This window comes from Sceloporus occidentalis, unplaced genomic scaffold, assembly GCF_023333645.1.
Source record: "Sceloporus occidentalis isolate IW3139 unplaced genomic scaffold, rSceOcc1.0.p SCAF_62, whole genome shotgun sequence".
NCBI classification, from domain to species: domain Eukaryota; kingdom Metazoa; phylum Chordata; class Lepidosauria; order Squamata; family Phrynosomatidae; genus Sceloporus; species Sceloporus occidentalis.
In genome coordinates, this window is record NW_028317042.1 from 3,726,253 (window position 1) to 3,750,894 (window position 24,642).

Below are 24,642 nucleotides of genomic sequence, written 5' to 3' on the forward strand. Positions count from 1 at the left end.
GGGTGGGGTGATGGATGAGTAGAACACCCACCCCAGCAGAGGAGGTAGACATTATCACAATAAGGGACATTAAGCATGTATGTCATAGATATAAGTTATCCGAAAAATAAGACACGGAAAAAGACGGGAAAATACATATTTTATTTTCAGCAGATAGAAAAATGTGCTGGGTTTAAGGGTCTGCCTAACACATTCTATGTTCTATTTTTCTATTTACTTACCTAAAATAAGATCAAAAAAATGATTAGGAGTTGCATATATTTACACTACCGTTCAAAAGTTCGGGGTCACTTTTTGAAAGAAAAGCACATTTTCCCATTAAAATAACACAAAATGGATCAGAAATCCAGCGCAGACGGTGTTAATGTTGTTAATGACTTTTGTAGCTGGAAACAGCTGATTTTTAATGAAATACCATCATAGCCGTACAGAGGTCCTATCACTCCCATCACTCCTGTGTTCCAATGGCACGTTGTATTATATAATCCAAGTTCAAATCACTGATTGTTAGAAAAACCTTACGTAATCATTTTAAACTGCTAAAAAATTACAGCATTCAAATTTTGAACAATAGTGTATAAATGCAGAAAGCTGAGTATATTTAAAGTCAACCAACACAGAGGCTGGGAGCCTGGTGGCCTGGTGGGCCTGATGGGCCACCACCATAGCAAGAAAGATTTATCTCAATGTATGTAATGTATGCATCTGTTCATTAACCACCATCATTGTCTTAATTCAATTCACAATGTTCACAACAACATATGGCGCACTGTTGCGCATACAATTGGCAGGCGTTTACACTAGAAGGATCTGAACCACTTTGGGGGGGAAACGATTTCATTCCAAACCAAGTACCATGTATGTGGAGCCTCCATACTGTAAATGTTGATTTTCTTCCACTACAACTCTTTTCTAAACGTTTTAAAGCGACATAATGTGGGATGAAGATAGATTATAATGTCCCTTTAACGTTACCAAACTCAAAAACAATGTATTCTCATAAAAATGGGATTTCAGATTAAAGAAAGCAGAGTTTAATATGCTCTGAAGTGACTCTCTGCCTGCTTGTGATTATATGAGTTGCATAGATACCGCTTTTGGTGGCGGTGGGTTTTTTTTATAGAGATTTTTTTATTTATTTTTTTACAGTTAATGAATACTAAACACAAATATTTTTGTAGAAAAAAATTCAAGATTTCCAATTTGCAAATCTGAGAGTTATGTTACAACCAGGTTAATGTCTGGCTTTAAATGCAGACAGAGTTTATGGAAATCAGTGATATTGTCCCTTTAACTTTTCTGAGCATAGGCGCCAAATTTGCATTAAATATCCATTTAAAACATTTATTGTCTGTTCGTGGCGACATGAATACAAATTCTGAACTCCCCTTGAAGTGCAACAGTTATGTTTAAACATCAGTAATAATCGGCCCCCTAATAATCCGCACAAAACCCTGAAAACATTAGAAAGCACTTCCCAGAGGCCTGTAGGCATCGGAGCAGAAAAAGAACTGGCTGACAGCTACAAAGGGAAAAACAAGATTTGAAATTGTAATTCGGGAGTCGTTTGCTTCAATATAAAGCAAACATAAATCCTGGAAGATGGGAATAATTTTGCTTTTGTTTTTTACCCAAAGGGAATCGATGATGTCACGGAACCTGAGTTCAGAACATTTCATGTGTCAACAAGAAGCAAGCAAACAGGGAAGTCATTTAGCTGCTGTTTTAATCCCACGGCTAGCCCAGGGCGGTGAAAGAATAACAACTGGAGCCCTGAGCTACTTGGTAGAGGAGCCCACCAGCTCTGGCACCATTAGCAAGGGTCCAACAAGGATACTTATAATGTATCCAGGGTGTGATGGTACCACAGTGTCCTACAGCCCTAAACGTCATAGTAATGTATACTTCAGTAAGAGATTCTTCGTTCTGAGCCTTCCTCTGCTAAATATCAACAGGTCCCAAAGTTACAAAAGTATCTCTGTAAAGCCCCGGCCAACCATGCTTAATGAAAAGTATTCCTCTTAGGACATTTTGGGACTTAGGTTAGTAATGTTTTCCAAAGGGATTTTTCCATCCAGATGACTATTAACGGGCCTCATATATTTCCTTTAGTACAAATTGGCTCTGATATCCATCTACAAAGATCTCAACCCCCAATATCTGCTATAAATGGGGCACCAGACTACTAGTTATGTTTTTCTTTTGGTGGATGTTTTCTAATGGAATTGTCCATTTCCTTCTGAACCATCTGCCAACTTTCAAATTAATGACTTTAGGCCATTGTGCGTAGATTTTAATGAAGTTATTTCTGCGCAGCTGGTAATGGTGGCAAAACTTGTTGGAAAGAGTTCTATAAAATAAGTAATTCTAAATAGTAAATTCTGGGGGTCCTCATTACCATCCTGCCTGTAAGACGCATGATTAAACAGATGACTCTTATCGTTACTATACAGATGACTAAAGGCTCTATGCATTGTCTGGGCCCTAATGACTAATGGTTTGAAGGCTACCTGATGGACTTTATTTAAGAGAAATGGAACATGAAGGGACTGTACAAGAGATATGCGTTCCACAAATTGTCTCATCCTTGGGGGGGGGTTTAAAACAAAAAGAAACTAAAAATCTAATTCTTCTTTTTGTGATATCCCTGCGCAGTTCAAGGTGTCTTCTCCACAATGGCCTCTGTCTGTTGTCCCAGGTGGTCATCTGTTGTCTCTTGCTTCTTTTCTTTTGCTCTTTTGGTTAAAGCTCTCCCAGTGATCATCTTCTCCTTGTGACATGATTAATGGCCTCTCTTGAGGCACGTGTGCACCTGGGCAGTCTGTTCTGAAGACCTCTCACCTGATCCATCTCCATGTCCTCTTTAATTCTCTTGCTCCGTTTTCATTCCTTGTCACCTATTTTACAATATGACCTCTCCCAATCCGGCATGCTCCCATTCAGCATTTCATACAAACGTGGAATTTGACAGCAGATAAGAACCGTTTGTCTGTCTTTTCCATGATATAAGGACTCAAACCTTTATGTTCTTGGTTTCTTTTCAGATTCAGGCTAGCCATTTGTCTATCTCATGCATGTTTTCATTGCCTCGTTGTATTAGCCTCTACCACGTCTGTCGGGAGGCCGTTCTTTTATCTACCACCCTCTCATTAAAATTAAATTCCATGTGCTATTTCGCATTTTTACATGTTGAAAAGAAAAAAAAATCCTTACATAAAAACACTTTCTATGATTACTTCCCAATCCCAAAGGTTTACATTTAGTATATTGTCTGAAAAACAAGCTACTGCTCACATAATAGACATTTTGACTTGAATCAATAATTTGCTTTCATTTACACAATGGCGTATGCATCTCTCACAGCTGTCCATTATGGATGATGTAGGTCTACGGCAGCTGTTTAGCTACCCCCTACAATCCAAAAACAGACTTTCCTGAGACCTTTAGAACAAATAGCTATTCTATTTCATATTTCCCAACAGCCCTTGATTTGGAGGAATTGCCCCCAATTAAGGGCTTCCCATTCGAGTAGCACAAAAATAATTAAAATGGATGCAAATACGATGATCAGTTATTTGGAGCAGTGGAATCAAAACCAACATGTTGAAATCCCTCACTCTTTAGCTAGACATGATATAAAAGAGTTAAGCCTATCAATAGGGGGTGCTACCTCATAAGCAACCGCTTAGGGTCACCTTTCATCTATGGAACGCCATAAGAGGACGGAGTGGGGAGACCAATGAAAGAGTCCCGGGGGCTGATCCCCTGTTGAGTAGTTTTGGTTTAAAGGGACGGTGTAATGTATCTCCTGCGGGGCATTTAGCTGGGAGAGGAGAAAAGGGGCAAGTGGATGGTTGGAGTGTCCCTTTAAGGAACTCTAACCAAACCGTACACACTGTTGAAACCGTCAGTGCTTAAAATATTGTGCACGTGCTTAAATTTCAAATTTTCACCTTTATCATCTACTTTAGCAGAGACAGCTTCTGTAATTTTATCAACACCTCGCTGTTAAAGAGGAAAGCTGATACCCTGTAATTTACACAACGATTAAGCAGATTTGCCACCCTACTCTCCCAAAAAGGCATCCTGCCTCCTTTGTCTATACCCTACCCTGGTTATCCCATGCCTCACACTGGATCATCGACTTTCTGCAGACTTTGCGCTTGTCGACTGCTCTTTTTATTCCCTGATGGTATTTGCAGCAGCAGGGTTTGGTCAGAAGGATACTTGGTAGGTCGATCCTCAGTAAATCAAGACAGTTGGCACATATGGTGTATTTACAGGTGCTTCTAGACTATTATGCAAAATGTCTGCAGGACTTGAGTTCAGGCCTCTTCTCGATGTCTGACGTCATGGAATGCCTCTTGTAAATCTGCAGATATGGGTTCGCACATGTTAACCAATGCATGCACACGCTTATAACGCTGGCCGTTGGTGAACCCAGCATCATGGATGTTATAAGAAGGCACAAGAACATTGAAAACAGGATTATCCGGCATCTCTCTCAAAAAACATAGATATAATAGAAAATCAATTAAAATCCAACTTTACATTTTCAATTATTATCCAACTAAAAAAACATCATTATTATGATTTTATACATCTATAGGTAATGAAAGCCACTGGTGATTTCCAGAATGGCAACCCAGGAAGGTGATGAACACTAAAGACCATGCATCACGTGGCTGGGTTTGTGACATTATGGGGCTTTATCTGTATGATTAAAGAATCCCACATTCCCATTAAATTGGATATCTGCCAGGTCAGCCGACAGCCGGGTCTTAAGACCCCAGCGCCCCGGCAAATTCATGATTTCATAATACTGGGTACTGGGCAAAAATCAGTAGACTTGGTCCTTTTCTGTCCTAGAGAACCAGCCCTGATGATACCCATATAGCTATTTATTTTGCTGGCTCACGGGAATTAACTTCCAACACTTGTTCGGAGATCAGTCACCATATTGCTCTCTGAGGCCGAAGTCTTACAAGTGAAATGGAAATTGGAGAGAACAAACAGTCCCGTGGTTCTTTTCCGTCACATCATCATCTTCTATTTGATCATTTGTTAGTAATAAATATTTATACAAACTGGGCTTTTCACCCCGAAGAAAGCAGATTCCTATTAAATATTTGTATATATTTTTGACAAAATTTTTCTAAACATATACATGTTTCAGGTATATTGAAACTAACGTATAACAGCCTTTGTAAGAAAGCAAAAAAAGAGATGTTATATTTTAACATATTCATAAAGAACCGTACACAGTTCTAAATATGGAATGTCAGATTGGTTTCCATGGTGACTGCACCATATTTGGAACTTTGAGCTATAATTGCCCTTAATAGATCAAACTCAAGGCTCCTTAGAACAAACAAAAAGGAGCCTTTAATGTTTTTTTCAAACCAGTTTATCACAATTTTAAAGAAAACGCAATCTGTCCATATGATTTGTATACAATTGGCCAATCTGTCAATGGCAGACAAATATAATCAATAAAAAAATCAATAATGACCCAGAATTCACCGAAAATCTGTAATCTCACTGGACTGTAACTAAAAGGAAAAAAAGTCATTCCTTATGTTCCTTCCATCTTGAATACCCTGATTTAACTTGACGGGGTCCTTTTATTACCCCCAAAACCCGACCAGACGCAACACTGAAATGGGGCATTTTATGTATTTGCCTTTAACATGGAAAATATATATTTTTTATACCACGGCGAAATCCAATGGCATCAACAAAACCACGGTTACTTGATCAAGACATCGGTAAACATGCTATGATGAATACCAAAAAGTGAATTAACATACAAGGGATAACTAACTTCTGAAACGCAATGAAATCATTCAGGGCAAATTATCTAAATGGCGTCTATTAGAACAGTGTTTTCATGTTCCATGTACCCAACGACTATGCAGGAAAATAAATGTAAAACCAATAAAACACTAAAGAAAAATTCTATTTACAAAAATACACAAAAGGTTAAGGTTTTATACGGTATAGAAATTCTAATCCTGCAGGGTGGCTTTACTGAGATACTTAGGAGGGCGATCTATGAGACGCAAATGGGAGAGAAAAAAAAAGGGAGAGTGTTTTTTATATGTTTTCCCTACCAAGAGCAATTCTCTGAGATTCTGCTCACAGGTGGCCGGGAGCAAAAACCCCGTAAGATAGGAAGCCAAGCAAAGAGAATGAGTCTGATGCAGCGTGACTAGCAGTAGAAAGGGAAAGCCAGGGGATTGCAAAGCAGCTAATGCAGGATAAAATGTCTCAGACAAAGGAATAATATATATATATATATATTCAGTATTGTGTTTGGAAAAAAAAAGCAACAGTGCATTTATTTTATCTTGTTGCATACTGTTGCAGACTGTGATAAAATATAATATAAATCACTTATTAATAATAATAATAATAATGATTTAAAACCCTTCCTATTGCAAAAACTAGCTGCTATTGTCTAGATATATACATATATATATATATGTATGTATGTGTACGTGTATATATATATATATATATATATATATATATATATATAGATAGATATATAGATCCTGGTGAAAAACCTAACACAAAAAAATCAGGATTCAGGTAAGAGCTGATTTAAAAATGCATACCTACAAATGCCGTGAGGCTCACACTTTTGGCACTGCGCAGGTTAAACATAAGTATATAATCGCAAGTGTTAGCCATGGCTATACTGCCTGATTCATTCCAGCAGCACGCAAAGGGTTACACTGCCCAATACACAACCTCAGGTTCTACAGAAGCAATGCACTGTAGGCCCCTCGGTGGGAGGCAAGGGGTTAACGGGCAACCACAAAGGGGAAAGAGTGTAGGCTCAAAAAGCCCAGCTTTCTGCACGTCTTTTAATATTTTAAAATAACTAAGAGTCTGAACACAATGTTCCAGACAACAGATGGTATCAAAGCAATTATATCACTTCCTGTATTATCACACTTCCAAGATATCGGTACTAATATATATATATATATATATATATATATATATATATATATATGTATATGTAAGTTTGTGAGCAGGGCCCTCTTTACCTGATGTACTGGTTTGTCTTAGTCTGTCAGTTCTAGTTTTGTCAGATCCTTTCAATGTATGGAATGTAAGTAGCAATGCGTAAACTGTTGACGCTACATAAATAAAATATGATAATAATAAACATAATAATAATAATAATAATAATGTTACCTTTGTCTTATCTTTCTGTGTCTCCTGCACATGCAACATGTTCCCCATGCTTCCCCTATATATGTAACTATATCATGGGGAGTCATGTGGCTGTACAGTAACGCTCCACTGGCTTTATAGGCATCTAATGGCATCATTTATCAGGCCAGTGATATGGGTCACATCTGCTTATGATGCTTGTATTGGTTTTGATTGCCTTCTTCAGCCTTAAAGATTTTTCTTAGTATTAAGAAAAAAAGATCTTATAATAGAAAATGACAAGAATGTGTAAGGAGACAATTGTCCCCACACTTGGCCAGGTGGTGACCCTGTATGTGGCAATCATTTGTGGGTGCTGGGAGTAATGGAGAGGGTGGAAGTGTGTGGTAGGGTGGAAGTGTGTGGTAGGGTGGGGAGGGGGGGTGCAATCAGCACTGAGCAGCCACAATGATTTGCCTGCGCAAAGTGAATGTAATAGAATTTCAGGGATTAGATGTGCATGGATGTGTGTGCAATGGCTGTGTGCTTCAATCTAGATTCATAAGGGTAGCAAGGCGAGTCTAAAACATGGGTAGTTTCGGATAGACAAGGGATGCAGGGGGTCCCAGGGTCAGATACAAACTTTGGGTCAGGAAGATGCTCTTCTCTACATCAACGTCACTAGATCAAGCAAAATCAGCCTCTCATAATAATGACATCCTATTTATATATTGATATGTAGATATGTAAATGCACACTCATATAATAATACCCCCCCCCTAACGATTTGTGTTTAACCCCTTCGGTGCCAGATTGCAGAGTAGCCCATTGCTAGCTGGTCCACCCGACTTTGAAATGGTTACATTTTAAATAGATCACTTGCTGCCTCTGAAATGCAAATGCTCCAAATTGTATTTAGGTCCCCATCCCCCCCACCCCAAGCTAGCGGATGGGGGTCTCCCAATACATGACCTCCCATTATCAGGTAATGGGTTTTAATACCCCTCTACAACCCCCCCCCCCCACACACACACAGCAACCCCCCTCTCAATAACCGATTTACTACCCATCCCTATTACCCCAAGCTCAAAACTGCAAAAAGATGAACTTACCGATTTGGATATGGTTGGGAAAATTTACCCCAAGCACTGCCCCTAAAAAGCTGGTGCAGATAAAGGCAAAGATGTACTGCATATTTCCTTTTGCATTGGCGAAGAAAAAAAAGCAGCCCTACTTCCCAACAAAGATCTTGGGGACTTCTCCCCCCACCACCACCTCCTCTCTCTCTCTTGTAGTCTTCTTGCAATGCACCCCTGCCTTGATTGCTCTTCTTCAGGGTACAAGGGGTGGGAAGGGGGGCAGAGGGGAGGAGGTGAGTGCTTGTTGCAGAATTCTTAGGATATTTTATATGTATCCCCCTCCTGAATGCTCTTCTTCTTTATGTTTCCTCTCCAGCCTGTGTTTGGTGTCTTCTGCTATTTGGATGCCTTTCCTTTCCCCATCCAGTACTTAAAATGCAGCCTTAACATCAACTGACAGAAGGATTAACTGAGCACAGAGAGGAAGAGAAAGCCCTCCTCATTCACACACACAGACACACACTCACACATACATTGCACTCTCTCTGCACTCCATCATGCTAATCGCCCTTTATTACTGTAGCCAAGCAACTGCATCACACTGCCTCTCACATTCCCCCATCCCTTATCCATCCTCCTGATAGGAGCCAATGCTCTGTGACTGTGGGGGTAATCTCCATCCTTCTATCCTGTATGCACCCACCCTCATTATTCCCATGCAGGGTTAACAATGTGGGCATCCTCTGTCACAGTGTCACAATGTAACCCCTCCCTTATATAAGGTGTATAGTCTCCATTATGAGATAAAGACTTATCTGTGCCTCATGATCAGGGAAGCATTGCATGTTTTTGCAATCAGCTGTTCCTGTTGCAAGCAAGAAATTGGTTTTCAGTGTATTTTTCTTGCCTGCATTGGCTTTTATATATATATATATATATATATATATATATATATATATATATATATATATATATATGTATATATGCATGTGGGGTGAGTGTGTGCACACACACACACATTATATAATATACATTGCTTGCTTTAGAGTGGCATTTAGGCTTATTGGTTCTATTTTGTATTTACTTTATTTATTTATTATTTATTTTTATTTAATAGCTTAATGTTATAAGTTTTTCCTTGCCTATTATCATTTGGATGTATGCGCTTTAATATGTTTACCTGCTGATCTGTCACTGGGCTAAGAATAAATTACAAAGTGTATTTGCACAGTGAATCTTGTGATCAGTCAATGTGTCTAATAGCTGGACAAGTGGGTTATGTTTCCTGATGAACAGATTTTCTTGAAAGACATTTAATGAGATGGCGTGTCCTGTTTTATATTTGTTTTATTAAGTGAGTGATGACATCAGGCATAAGTTATATTCTACAGCGGTCGTTCTTAACCTTTTTCCAAGCATGTACTACTTCATCATGAAATACTATTATTAATATTATTATTATTATTTGCTAATACTAACATGTCCTTATTTTTATAGTTTTTTTATATTTATATGTAAGAACCCAAAATAAACCGAAATTAATGAATGGAACACTACTTTCAGGAATCACCTTTTTTACAATTTTTTTTAACTATACCTAAGATTTTCTATTAACGTAGGAAATTCAGATCATGTCTGTATTATAGTTACCAGCTGCAAAATATACAATTTTTTGTAAGCGCTACTGTTTTTGTTAGAATTGGTATTATTATTTATTTTTAATTCAAATATTATTTTTATTTTATATTGTTTATGCTTCATGTCAAAATGTTAGTCAAACAATCAAGTGAATAAATGATATTGATATATTTGCAGGTCTGTGCTTATGTGTTAACTGTCCACATTACCATAATGTTCTAGATGGTAAGAAAATAATCATCTCAACATTTTATGGAGCAATGACATTTCTTTTCAGATTCAAATTAGTTAGCAATATTATTACTATGACAATTATGATCACTAATCATATATATTAACTGTTCTATAATAAAAATAATAATAATAAAAATTCTAAAATAACACATAGACTAGAAATCCAAACACATAGTCTGTAAATCCATGGAAATTAAACACACACACATATATATATATATATATATATATATATATATATATATATATATATATATATATATAGCGAGAGGAATGGATATTTATATATATATATATATATATATATATTGAGAAAGATTATATATACAAATATAAATATATATATATATATATATATATAAATATATATATATATATACACACTTATAGACATATGTTGGTTAAACCAGACTATTTAAGCCCAAATCCAATTAAGAAATATACATACATACAATTAATCCTGATTGCATAGTGATGACATTGTACTGTGCACAGAAGCTCTCAAGAACCTTATGGTCTTACCCTGTATTCACAATCTAATGTTGATTTTCTGAGACAATTGGAAATAATTATACTTGACTAAAGCCACAAGCGGCTGACAGAGGAATTGACCCAAGCTTTCCTACTTTAGACTCCTGGGAAAAGAAACCTATTTACTAACACAAATGCTGCTTTAACCCAACACTCTTATACTGACCAGACGTCTGTCTTTGTTTAAGGGCTTGATTGAGTATGCTTGCCTTAAATTGTTGTTTACAGTAGATCTAATTTGCCATGTAGTTAAATTACTATTTATGTTCTTGTACAATTTTTCATAGTATGTTGAAAAGACCTTGTCAGTGATGGCTCAACAATTGTTGTGGGTGCAAAAGCTGGAGTACCAAACCGTAGTTCATGGTGTAAAAGACACACTTTATGCATTTATTCATATGCATTTGCCCCTTTCCAGCAAACACATTCCCTTGCACATGATATGCTTACTTTCAATCAGCCCCAGCACTGGCTGGGCAAACATTGCAGCCGGGGGGGGGGGGGGGGGTCTATTCACAGAAACCAATCCCATCAATTTCAATGGGTCATATCACATAGAAGGGTAGCTGAAGCTTCAGGGCTGCAGCTTCACCCTTGAGTAGGTGCTGTATTTATTTTCATTTCTGAAAAAAATATACATTAAAGTACTCGCTTTAAGACAACAATTGGAAAAAAATATGTTGCAATATAGTAACTACTCCATATGTACCACAAATGTATTTTTTTTTTTGAAGACTCACATTTCACATAATCATAGTTATTTTCCTCAGTTCTGGATTGTTCAAGCTCTTCCAATCGACTTGGTATAGTTATTTTAGGAAGATCAACATTATTAAACAAATTCCAATCATCACGTGAGCAAAATCACAAGGAAAGCTACTTTCACACAAATCAACCTATATTTTTTATTTGCTTTGCTTTGGATCATAATTAAATATGGGAGATCAGCTTCTTTGAGATTCACCTTTACACTTTTTTTTGGTTAAAGTTATATTTTGGACAGTGAACTTGTTAAAAATGTGTTAATGAGAATGAGATAACAGAACTCAATTTTAATGTAAATTCCTGTGTTCCCCACCATTTTGATCCATTGTTCTACCAAGCCTATGAAGTACAGTTGCTTTAGTTATCATGAGTTATGGTCCTTGTAGAAACATACAGCTTTCTTCTGTGGCCACTGTCCACCCTCCACTTAGCTGAAATCAATTACAAAGAAATATTGTTCTACTTGTATGGGAGAAGAAGGATTGTCAACCTTAATCTGTGTCATTTAACTCAGAAGTCCAGTCCCATTTCTGTATGCCTATACTTCCCACGGTACTAGAAATTCAAAAGGAACTTGAAACTAGAGAAATTGAATTGGTTGAAAAAAACCTAAAGCGAAACGCGTTTAGTCTGACAGTGTTGATAAAAGACTCAACGTTGGTTAGCGATATCCAAACAGCACTGGAGCTAACCAAAAATATCTGGAAATAACGAAACATGTTTCCGATGCAGACCCCTGGGTATTTCTCAGATCCTAAATATTTTTGGTGGACTGCTCTTTAAAAAGTGAGTGTCCACTTGGGAGTTGGCCTTTTTCTTTTAGATATTACACTATAATATGTTTCTGTTTGCTCTTTTCTTTTGCATTTGCTGAATGCACCACTTCCTGTATCATATTGGAATTATTAAATAAGCTCCTGTATTTTATTTTGCGTGGTTACAGCCTACCACTTTTATATTTCTCCATTCCCTTGAGATGAACGGAATGGCTTCTTAAAAGGCTGTAGTTTCTTAAGAAAGTTACAAAGGGTGAAGAGATTCTGGAAAAAAGGAAGTGTGTTCTCCAATGTGAATAAAAAGTCCTTGAAATCCCATATATACACGGAGGACATAGAGAAGATGTTAATGTGCAGATTGTCTGAAGAACCTAGATGATTTTTTAGATTGTTCCATGGGCATCGTGTGCAGCCCCTGGGAAGAATAAGAATTTTGGGAAGACTACAAAAGGTATACTAACATAAGCTATATATATAATCTGGTTTCATCAGTGATTTAGATGATTAAGCCAACTAGGTCTAGGATGGCAGTGCCTCGGCCACAAAATCAGGTGGCAGATAACCCTCTTGGGGAATCAGGTTCCCCGGCGTGCTGCTGCTCAATAGACCTGTCAGAAGCAAGATCTCTGACCTCTCCAACCGGACTATTTACACTCCAAGCTGGCACAGCCTCCATAGATTGTCATAGAACTTGGCGCTCATCGGTCAGGTGTGTAAGGGACGGTTGGCAGCACTGCCTAGGGGCAGGACTAAGGAAGTGGCCATGTTACAGAAAGTGCCTAGGTTTGATGAAATGTTAAAACTGGTAATCAGCATTTTAGTCACGTTGAACCATTGCTAAAGCTAGTCTTAGGTAAACAGTGTGCAGTTGCGTCATCAAAAAAGACAGCCACCTGGCAGGGTCAGCCATGACTACTAGAGACAGGGCTTCAATGAGACTTTTTATGTCACTCAATGCAACTAAGCCACAAATTTACTATAATAAATGTATACATAATAATTTAATTGATAAACATAGTTTCTGCTCTTTTGATACATATTGTTGTAACTTTTAGGACCGTACACAGTGGTACCAAGCAAATATTCTGGGAGCCTAGAAAAGAGGACTTCTTTTACAATCATTTCTGATTACCCATTGCACAGCACCGAGGAATATGATGGAGCTATACAAATTAATAACTATATAAAATAATAGAAACTTTTTAGATGCAATATAAGGAAGTTTTACTTTACTGTGAAGGTGGTAGATATATTGAGCAGCATTACAGCAGAAGTAGTAGAGACTTATACAGTGGGGGAACTTAAACATGCATTGGATAGGCATCTAAGTCAAGACCAAGGACTGATTAAGGTCTGAGTCTTTACATCAGGAACAATTAACACTCGTTGGGCTGAATGGGTCTGATCTGCAATGAAATTCTATGTTTCAATCTATATTTTCCATGCATTTGCATTACAAATTTAGACCATAAGATGGTCTATCCTGCTGCTAATGCAACTCCACCAACAAAGAACACAGCTAGTTACACTATATTTAGGATTTGTTTAGAATACTGCAAAATAATAGCCGGTTCCAGCTTCATGGGTTACTTGCTGGAGCTAAGAATGTGTTTCATATTGGGAAGTTAGCTGTTCATGTGACAGTAAGTGTCAGAAACATGGCTTTTGTACAAATACAATTACTTTATACAAGCTGGGAAAACATCTAAAAATAGGTAGTATTGTGTTTTATTCTCTTAGCTTGTTCATTTTCTATTGACTATGTTACTTTTCGTTTGGAATGTGTGGGCTTATCAGGGGTGGGCAGGTCAGCTACTGTTAGGTAGCCATAATTTCTATGTTTTGGGCCACCAAGATTTTGTGGGAATGATGTGGAATATGATTTCTTGAATATTCACCAAAGAAAAACAAAAAAGGTATACATAGAAAACAAATCCACTATTTATGTAATTGAGCAAGACTTTTAGAAGATAAAGGAAAAAACATATATATATATATATATATATATATATATATATATATATAAATCATCGTGACTTTTTGGGCTGTAGAACACTGTGATACATTCCTACTCATCAAACATTCTGACCTTCTATAAAAGAGGTGACTCCTAAGAATGGACATGTCATTCCTCTGATGTGAAAAATATCCCCAGCATTTCATGTTTTCAAATCAAAGCAGTGTTTGTTAGTGTGGCTAGTGCAAGAAGTGGGCAAGACCTGTATGTGGAGGCAGGGTGAGAGCTACAATGGAGTCCTGTCCCTGGCATAGCTACAGCAGTCGCAGTTGCGATGGGGCTCATGCCCCTAGGGGGTCTGGTGCGACCCTTGTGACCTCTTGTTCCTGTCTCCTCGTGTACATTCAAAATAGTTTAGAAAGGGCCCTTCCGACCTAGACTGCACTCCAGGTCAGAAGGGCCCTTTGTAAACTATTTTGAACCTGTAAGGGAAGACAGAACCGTATAGGTGTCTCGTTACCTCATGTTACCCCCGAGGTGAAACCGCACAGTGAGCGAGCAGCCAGACAGGAAGCTGCAGGAGCAGTGAGAGGTAAGTAGGGGCGGAAGGCTGTTTGTATGTATGTATGTATATATGATTGTAGGCATGGACGTGTAATTGGGTTTGTGTGTGAGCATGGAATTGTGTGTATGTGAGCATGGATGTGTAACTGTGTGAGCAGGGATGTGTAATTGTGTGTGTGAGAGAGCATGGATATGTAATTGTGTGTGTATGTGAGTATGGATGTGTAATTGTGTGTGAGCATGGACTTGCAATTGTGTGTGTCAGACTGGGTGTGTATGTATGTGTAGGTGTTTGTGTGTGAGCATGAGTGTGTAAGTGGGGTGAGATGGAGTGTGTGCTAGAATGAATGTGTACGTGTGTGTTAGTATGAATATGCATGTATAATCTGTGTAAGTGTGTTTTCATAATTGTGACAAAGTGTATGTTTAAAATGGAGCAAAGAAAGCTCAGACAAGTTGTTTGGGGGCAATGATGGGACAGACCAGCTCTTGGGGGGGGTATTTGCACCAGGGCCCTGTGGATTCTAGTTACACCCCTGAGCCCTGTACTGCGACAGCCTAGACACCCATTGATTTTTCAGCTCTATGAGCTGTTCATAGGAGATCAGAGGATCTCCCCAACCTGCCCTTTGTCCTAATTACTGGAAAACTGGGACTGTCCCAGTAAAACCAGGACTGTTGGGACTGCCTGGATAGTTCCCAGGTGTTGTCTGCTTGTGACCCATTGCTGCCGAGCCAAGTAGGGCAAACAATAAGGACATGACAATGTCTTCAGTAGGTTGCTCTTTATTGATATCACTGCTTGAATAGTTACAACTAACTACATGAACACTTCATAAAACCAAAGCGAGCCACTCAATACTCTATGAAGTATTCCAACCATTTTATTATTTGTTTTTAAATTCACAACCAGAGCCAGCCACGAACTGGTAGGAATACGATGCACTGGGGTGTGGAGTAAAATTATTTAAATGGTGTCCACAAAGATTGATGTCTGGATACACTTTATCTGTTATTGATTGCTGTTGTCTGTACATGAGCCATGAAGTATCAAAGTGTCTGGACTATGTGACAGCATGTCAAGAAATACCCGTCAGGCTGCTATAATAACATATATTATTCTACGAACTTTGGGCTAGAGACATTTTAAATTGTGTCATGAATTTAAAAGAATTACAAATATGAGATACCAACATTGTGTCACCCCTTAAAAGTTCATATTAATAGGAGAATAGTCTTTTAAAATGTTTTTTTATTAAAAGGTTTAAGTTAGTTTGAGCATGTATGCACATTTATGGAGGGATTGACAAGAGCTTTTACCTATTCCAATTTCGTAGATGGCACATTTTTAATAATGGGTTAAGAAGTATGAATTTAAGTAGAATATGAACAATTTAAAGTGAGGAATTATATATATATATATATATATAACATACTTATTTTAGAGGAGCCCTTCAACATTATTGAGATGTGCAATGCATTTCTTCTTAACCTCCACTAGTTGTTTTTAAAATTGTGAAAACCTACAAAGCTTTTATCATATTAGAATGTGAGAATAATGAAGGCATTTTCTCATTTAAAATCAGATTTACATAAATACCTAAAGTAACATTTTTTACATGGACCAGGGATGAACTCTTAGGTTATTGATAAATCTGGGAATGAATATAGATTTAAAATTATAAATTTGTCAGACTTTTTATGAGCGCTTTAATGCATCTCATAGTATTAATTATAGGTACAGAATGCTCCGCTGTGTTACATATAATATTTTTATTAATTATGGGATCCGAATGTATATTTTTCCTTCGTGATGGTTTTATTTAAAGGAATTTTATGTATGCATAGAGCATGTTAAAAAAAAATGGCGCACAATACCAGGAAGACCAATTAAATGAGAGCTATGATCATGCTGAACCTTACATGCTGAAAGTGTTAGGAGAACACCGTGGGCATTAGCTATTAACCACCAGGTACTAGTAAAACCTGAAGAAGCACATCTGATAATCCAAGTGGAATGACAGTTGTGTTACCAATATGTAAAACTTTAATTAAAAAATAACCTATGGGAAAAACACAGAAAATCCTTTAAAATGAAAAAAAAAAAACCCTTTAAATTTATTTTTCTATTTTATTTTAAGGGGCAAAATGCTGCCAAGTAAGACGCATGTTTCAACAGTAGATTATTTCAGTTAAAAATAAATGAACAAACCAACCCTTCAGCCTCAAATTATGATTTTCTATACTAATCATCTAACATCCTCAGTGGGAAAATGACTGAACAAATTTAAGTCAATAAACACTTGCCCTGGCTGGTGTTCTCACCCAGAATATTAAACAATGACCACTAATTATTTCGTAGCCAGAGCGTACCTCGTTATATATTCCATTGCAGAATTCATATGGGATCATGAGAGAGCGCAAGAAAGTGTAAGAGAAAGCGAGAAAGTGTGAGAGAGCATGAGAGAGGGTGACCAACAACAGATTTCGTTTCCGAATGGAAAAAGCCCTCTGAATCTTTTCTGAACCGAAAAAGGCAAGAAACGACATTCGTTGTCTGAAAACAAATGGACCAAAAATGAAAGAAGAAATTTGGTTCATTTGCACTTTAAATATTCTCAGGAGTTTGAGTTTCACAATGAGTTAAATATATTTGAAAAGAGGTTCAAACCATTTATGTTTAACAATGTTTTCAAGATAGTATATTGTGAGTAGGCTCCTTATGTCGGAGATGATTCTTTAGTATTATTAATGTAGATGTAAATGTTATAATTGCTCAAAGATAAAGTACAAGGTTCTTGGTATGCTCCTGACAGTCGTGCAGAGCAAGATAAACCTAAGTTGCAATAAAAGTATTTATCCACTCAGCTCAAAGACAGTAGAATTAGACTGAACATGTGTTTATTTGTGGGATTGTGCACCATGACAGATTGATAGCGCTATATAAAACAACAAATAATAATAATAATTGCCCTCAAACTTCCACATCCTGGATAGTCCTAAATACAGCGTGTTCTTGCTGCTGGCTGTCCAGGCAAATCAGGTACTATGTATGGGAGAAAAGTGTTGAGCGGAACACCCAATGACATCACAACTCTGCCAGGATAAAGGTTGTAAGTATGACAATTTGATGACTGAAAACATGGTTCCATACCTCCTATTAAGGGCATACAAGGTACTAACATAGTACAATGTCAATATATATTATATATATATATAATATATATATATATATATATATAAAATGACAAATTACATATTCACAAGTTATGTGTTGATTATAATGACTTCAGCACAAAATAACTTTCCACAAATATTCCAAAATTTGGAGTGTTTTCTTAATGCTTCAGAGTTTGGGAGTTTGGTTTTACCTAGTCATAAAAAAACTAGTCATAAAATTGACCATGGGGCCGGAGAAAAATACAATTATCTTAAACTAGAGCAATGTGCTGTAATGGGCCCAGTGTATTAATGCAGTTCTGCTGTTTCCCCCCCCCAAATCCTACATTTTAAACAAATACTTAAAAAAGCAATATACCTATTATTATATATGCATACCTGGGAACTTCCATCCAGCATGCCGGAGGTCTTCCTCTTCTGGGCAGGTATCAGAAGAACGCAGGCAGGGAGCAGGCAGAATGTGGGCACGAAGTTAGTTTGAACAAAAACCTCTCACCCTAGAAAAGAAGAAACTAAACCCGAGATCCAGGGAGGCAGGGCTTCACCCGGAGACTCGGGGTCTGCATGAAAGTAGCCATCTTAACTAAAGAGGGTCCACCAGCACCCATTATTGTAGGGATGAAATAAAAGAAATGAATACCATAACAAACCCTTGAAATGATTAATATATAGCTTTTCTGTATAATAATGATTGACCATGTGAAAATGCAGAAGTTGTAATTACAGCAACTAGAAAATGGCTGTTGATCAGATATTTTACACGTTTTGTTAACATAAATTGGTTAAACCTTGTTCTTCAAGAATAATTTCCATTTAATATGCTAATTGTAACATATGGTGCAGAATTTATCATCAGAAATGACATCTTAAGCATTGCATACATTACACTGTACAAACAACAAATTGAGATTGTGTTTTGTTGTGTAATTGCTGAAAATATAATGAATGATATAACTGGTCAAACAGTAAGTTTGTGATTTGAATTTTACATTTTTGCTCATCATAAAATAAAACTCTGATTTATTTACCTTGTACTTACAGCAACCCTCAAGTGTTAAGTGTTCACTTATTTATCTTGGTACTTCCACGTGTTCATACGCTCCCCTCATCAGCCCGGCATGGGGGTTTGATGTCACCATCAAGGGGGTCACCCACTCAGTGACGTATCTTGGCCTAGGGTGGAAGGTACGTGGGAGCGGCAGTCGCCTTGCTGCAAAATTGGGGGGGGGGAGCAGGTTTCCTTCTTGGGTTTATGCTCAGTGGGCCTGTTCCAAGGGAGATTTCTGATCTCCCCAACTGACCCGTTTACGCCATGTTCCATGCAACACATGACATCATGTCAGAGCACCAATTAGTAAAGATGGCGGGTGCGGAGAAGGCAGGTGGGGTCGCTGCTTTAGGTCAGTACTAGGGCAGCTCCAAAGGTAAAAGCACTGCTGCACTCCATACTTTATATGTCACCTATTTTGCAAAATCAAACTTAGCAGATATTGGCAATAAAGGCTATTTGAATAATGGAAATAACTGGTGCTGTAAAAAAAAAACAATTCATGAACTGGATTACTCTCAAGGGTCTCGTAAAAATGTATATCAACTGAAGACTTCAAGGAATCATTTGCCTCTAAGGAGTACTTTGAAATAACATTTATTAACATTCATTTTCACTTAAAGTTAACAAATGTCATTCACTGGTTTTACCACCTGATTCAAACTGTCTGTCTACAGAGACCTCAATGTAATATGATTTAGAAGAGTCTGGAGTCAAAACTGGCTTTGTAAGAAGAAATTCATCATTTTATAAAAATATATCACTTGGGTATATCATAGCATTTACAGTGATTAAGCTAACTTAGGGCTCTAAGATTCCTTTTAGGAGGTCTTCAAACTTGGGACACATGATCATACATGACAGCATACGTGGCCCCATCACTACAAACACGTGCTATTGACGTATCTCACTTACTTGCTGTCCTAACTCTTGTCTCGACGTCCAATATTGCCGTTATATACTTGGCGGTTTTCATAGGGTTGGCATGGGGGTTGCCATGTTCTTTGAAAATTAGACAACAATGAACTGTGCATGCTGCAGGGCTCTCTTTAACCCCTTAATGCATTGTTTTGAATGGGTTTAGGGACCGCCCATTGTCCTTAAGGGGCTAAATGTACTGTTCTATCTACTCTGCTGAACTTTTGTAACTAAATGCATTAGAAACATTATTCTTAGTACAGCTGAATTGCTAAACTCTTCCAATAAATAATTTTATCCTGTAAAATATTGTCTGGGAACCAGGGCCGGCCCGACAATGGAGCCGAGTGGGGCAACCGCTCCAGGCGGCACTTTAGAAGGGGCGGCACTTTGCCGCCACAAGCCCCTTTTTTTTTTTTTTTTTTTTTAAAGCGAAAGAGAGAGAAAGGGGCGCAGAGTGGTTTTCGCTTACCACGCTGTCAGTACCCGCTCGGCGCCCCTCTCTCTCTCCTCTGCGGCGAGTTTCCCGTTTCGGTCTCGGTGCCGGCTTGTAATGCTGAGTGCCGGAAGATTACCTCATTTCCGGCGCTCAGCATTACAAGCCGGCACCGAGACCGAACAGGGAGACTCGCCGCAGGACTGCTGAAAGGTAAGTACAAGGGGGGGGGGGTTAAGGGTAGATAATAGGGAGGGAGAGGAAGGGTAGATAATAGGGAGGGAGAGGAAGGGTAGATAATGGGGGGGGCGGCAGGGACGGAGGGAGAGGAAGGGTAGATAAGGGGGGGGGCCCAGGCGGCATTTTGCCTTGGGCCGGCCCTGCTGGGGACATGTAATTGCCATGTGACACCAAATCAGTCACAGATAGGCTGTTGCCATAACAACCCAAAAAAGCTTCATAAATGTTACTATTACTATTATTATTATTAGTAGTAGTACTAATATTATACCTTGGGAGCAGCAATTTTAACTTCCTCTTATCATAATCCGCACGATTACTCAACCTCATTTAATCTCCCCTTTTATGTTGTTTATCTGGTGGTTTTGATTGGTTCATATAGTCTTCGTTAGGATGGGATGAGGATAAGAAAGTTCAGGACAGGAAATTGGTTAGAAAATGCTGGCTTTGCCACAGACTGTCGCCAACCTCAATGCTGTTTTTTTTTTTTAAATTAATGTATTTGGTTACTATCCTAAAAGCCTTTTAGGTTATGTTTAAAGGAGGAGCTGATTATTCTCTAAAACAGTTACAGTTACAATTCATAGTATAGAAAAGGAAAAAAAGCAGCAAAAAGGAAGGAGTTCCACCAAAAGTCTAATTCCTAAAATATTTACTAAAAAGATAAAGAAATATGTCCTGCGGTATCTTTAAATGCGGTATGAAATAAAAATATTACAAATATATGCAAATAAATAAGTTTCTGCAAATAAATAAATAATACAAATAAGTAATAAATATATGCAAATAAATTTGTACTAATATATCAATAAATATATATAAGTCCAAATATAACATATGATATCATAAATGCTTGTCATTACGCCACTGCTTAATACACATATATCCGGATATACACAAGCAAGTCAGGACTACAAGTAAGAAAGGCGATATAATTGCTCCATATAAACAGAACAAGTCTTGCAATAAAGTATTTTTTAAATAAAGTATTTTTTTTTACATTTTTACACTGTGACATCTTCCTTATGTTTTCTTTTTCATTTTCTTTGTGGTTAATAACCCTAGGAGGAAAACATCAATTGGATCTTCAAAATAACCTTTGTTGCTCTTTTTTGGACAAATTCTTTTGGGCGATTTTCATAAACTGAATAGGATTATATTGATGAACTTAAGTATCTATTTATTCTAGTTATCCTTTTATTTATTATTTATTTGTATATTGACTTATTTATTTCAAATAATATATAACTACTACACATTTTGCACACAAGCATTTATCATATATTATATTCAAATATACATATTTTTTTATATATTAGTAAAAATTTATTTGCACATTTTGGTTATGTATTTGTATTTATTTGTACAAACATATTTATTTGTAGTATATTTATTGCATACTGCACTAAGATAATCACAGGACACAATTCATAGTATGCCAAATAACCAGTGCTGACAAGCTTCTTTTAATCTTCAGCTACAATATATATCTATAATAATAGTATAATTATTGCATTCAACTAACGCATGCCATTCTTACATCTCTGATAAAATCCTCGGAACACATATGATGAAGAGATAGAATTATAGGAATAATGTATATTTTTCCTTTCATAATGTTACCTTTGAGAGTATAATTAAGGTGGACGATGACGGGTAGACCATGGGGCATTTGGCTGGCGTGCAAGATGGCCACTTTGAGGCTAGGAATAATCATACAATTTAACATCATAAAGAGTTGTCAGAATCTACTTTCTAGGTTTTACCTGATTTTTGGAAAATTTTACCTAATGTAATAATGTTAATTATATTGATCAAAACCAAAACATATATAATTAATTCCAAATAGTTAAACTAAACGGAAAAAATTTAGATAAAAACCTGGGTATGCCAGTTTAAACCATAGGACCTAACCATGCTAATTTTTAAATAAGGAATATCCTAGCAGGAAAATGAAAACAGAATTAGACAGCAGATAAGAACCATTCGGCCCATCTTGTCTGCCCATTTTTCCCAAAGTAGAGATTCAGACCCTAACCTGTCCTAAGCCTCTGATCCTCTAGTTTTAGATTATGACCTCTTGTTCTAACATTTCTCCTCTGAAATAAACTTCCCACCTGGAAGCTGTGAGACTGTACTGGGAATGAAAAGTAGCCCTGGTAATATTTAGACTCCATCCCCATATATTTTATTGCATGGTTAAGCTGTTGTGCCCACATGCCACACTCCTTATACATACCTATCTGAGTCACACTATTAACCAACCAAATAGGTATAAATCAAAGCTTGTATTAATTGTTTTCTTAATGATAACCAAATACCACTTTATTATTAAAATCACAGGAACCAAAGTGACCCAAATAAGTACCTTTGGAACAGCCCCCTGGCCTCTTGACTTCACAAGCAGCATGTCCAGGCCCGGACTGGGACAAAAAATAGGCCCGTGCATTTAAGCCTGAGCAGCCCATATTTATTTATTTATTTATTGTTAAAGCCCACCCTTCTTGTACCATCTTTGCATTTACTCATTCACACAAATCATTAACACATTCATTAATGCAGTCTCACAAATCCTTCAAGCAATTCATCCACACATGAATTCATTAATTGTCATACGCATTCACACAATTCATCCACACATCTATTAATTCATTCATTCTCATACGCATTCACACTACCCCCTCTCCCCATCTTATCTGCCCCTTCTCACTATGTTCCCCCTTTTCACTATGTACCACTTTTCACTATGTACCCCCTCTCCCCATTTCTCACTATCTAACCCCCCTCTGCCCCTTCTCACTGCACCCCCCTCCCTCACCCTACTTACCTTGTTGCCGGAGCAAGCAGCAACTGCGGCGGGGCCTGCGGCAGGACCGGACTAACTGGGCCTATGCGGCCTCTACGGCTGCATTAACGCAGGGCATAAGGGGTCCCTGCCCCTTAAGCCCGCCGCAACTGCGACCGGGTCCGCCACTCTAAGGGGTCGGGAAGCCCCCACGAGGGCTGGCCTTAGGGGTCTGTGGCCGCACAGGGCTTACATGGAGGATGTTAAATAAAGTTAAAAAAAAAACCCCGATGTTTTAATTTAAACCCTGTGCGGCCGCACACCCGTGAGGCCGGCCCTGGTGGGGGCTTCCCGACCCCTTAGAGTGGCGGACCCGGTCGCAGTTGCGGTGGGCTTAAGGGGCAGGTGCCCCTTATGCCCTGCGTTAATGCGGCCGTAGAGGCCGCATAGGCCCAGTCAGTTCGGTCCTGACTAGGCCTATTTTAAGGTAGGGGCCTGGAGCTGGAGCTCCATCAGCCCCTAAGTCAATCCGGCCCGGCCCACCAGTCCGGGCCTGAGCATGTCTGTGCCATCTTTGCCCCTAAGCAGCTTGTCTATGCCATCTTTGCCCTGAAACAGGTTGTCAGTGGCCCCAAACAGCCTGTCTGGCATTTTTACCCCCTGAACAACCTGTTTGTTCTATCTTTGCCTATCTGTGCCATCTTTGTCCCCAAACAGCCTGTACATTACATTTTTGCCCCATACAGCCTGTCCAATTTCTGCCCTAACCAATTTCAGCCCCTCAACCAGGTTGTCTGTGCTATTTTTGCCTCCAAAGAGCATGCATGTGCCATTTACACCCCCAAACAGCCTGTCTAGCCCATTCTGCAACCCAAACAGCCTGCTTGTGTGATCTTTGCCCCCCAAACACTTATACAGCCATGCTAGCACACACTTACACATCCAGATGGTAACACACTTATACAATCATTTATTCATTCATTCACCTAATTATTTACACATTAATTTACCCATTAATTTACAAATTCTTTAATTCTCCCTCCTGCACCCCTTTACCTCACCTGCAGTTTTTTTGTGTTGCTCACACAATGCGCAAGCAACCTCTCTTTTACTGCCAAAGGGAAGCTGGAACATGTGGTCATGCAGTAAAAGAAAGGTTGCTCGCAAAACATCCAAGCAACACAGTGGTAATTTGTTGGCCTGCACATGCAGACAATCAGTCGCAGGGGTCACCCGGACTGTGGTTGTTATGTCAGTGCTGCTCGCCTGGCCCTCAGACTGGCCGGCCCACTGAGAAATCAAACCTAGGCATAGATGTTTATCG

The 24,642-nt window shown here is 38.2% G+C and overlaps 1 protein-coding gene across 3 annotated transcripts in view; it reads right to left on the reverse strand.

The window, feature by feature from the left end:
• The window catches only part of LOC149287317 (glutamate receptor 1-like), an 89,334-nt gene extending 80,973 nt beyond the window's left edge, over positions 1–8,361 (reverse strand). For all 3 annotated transcript variants that reach the window (XM_089493061.1, XM_089493059.1, XM_089493060.1), the window contains exon 1: positions 8,280–8,361. In XM_089493061.1, the coding sequence (XP_089349187.1) occupies positions 8,280–8,361 (82 nt within the window). The remainder of the gene's footprint in view (positions 1–8,279) is intronic.
• Positions 8,362–24,642: the final 16,281 nt, after the last annotated feature.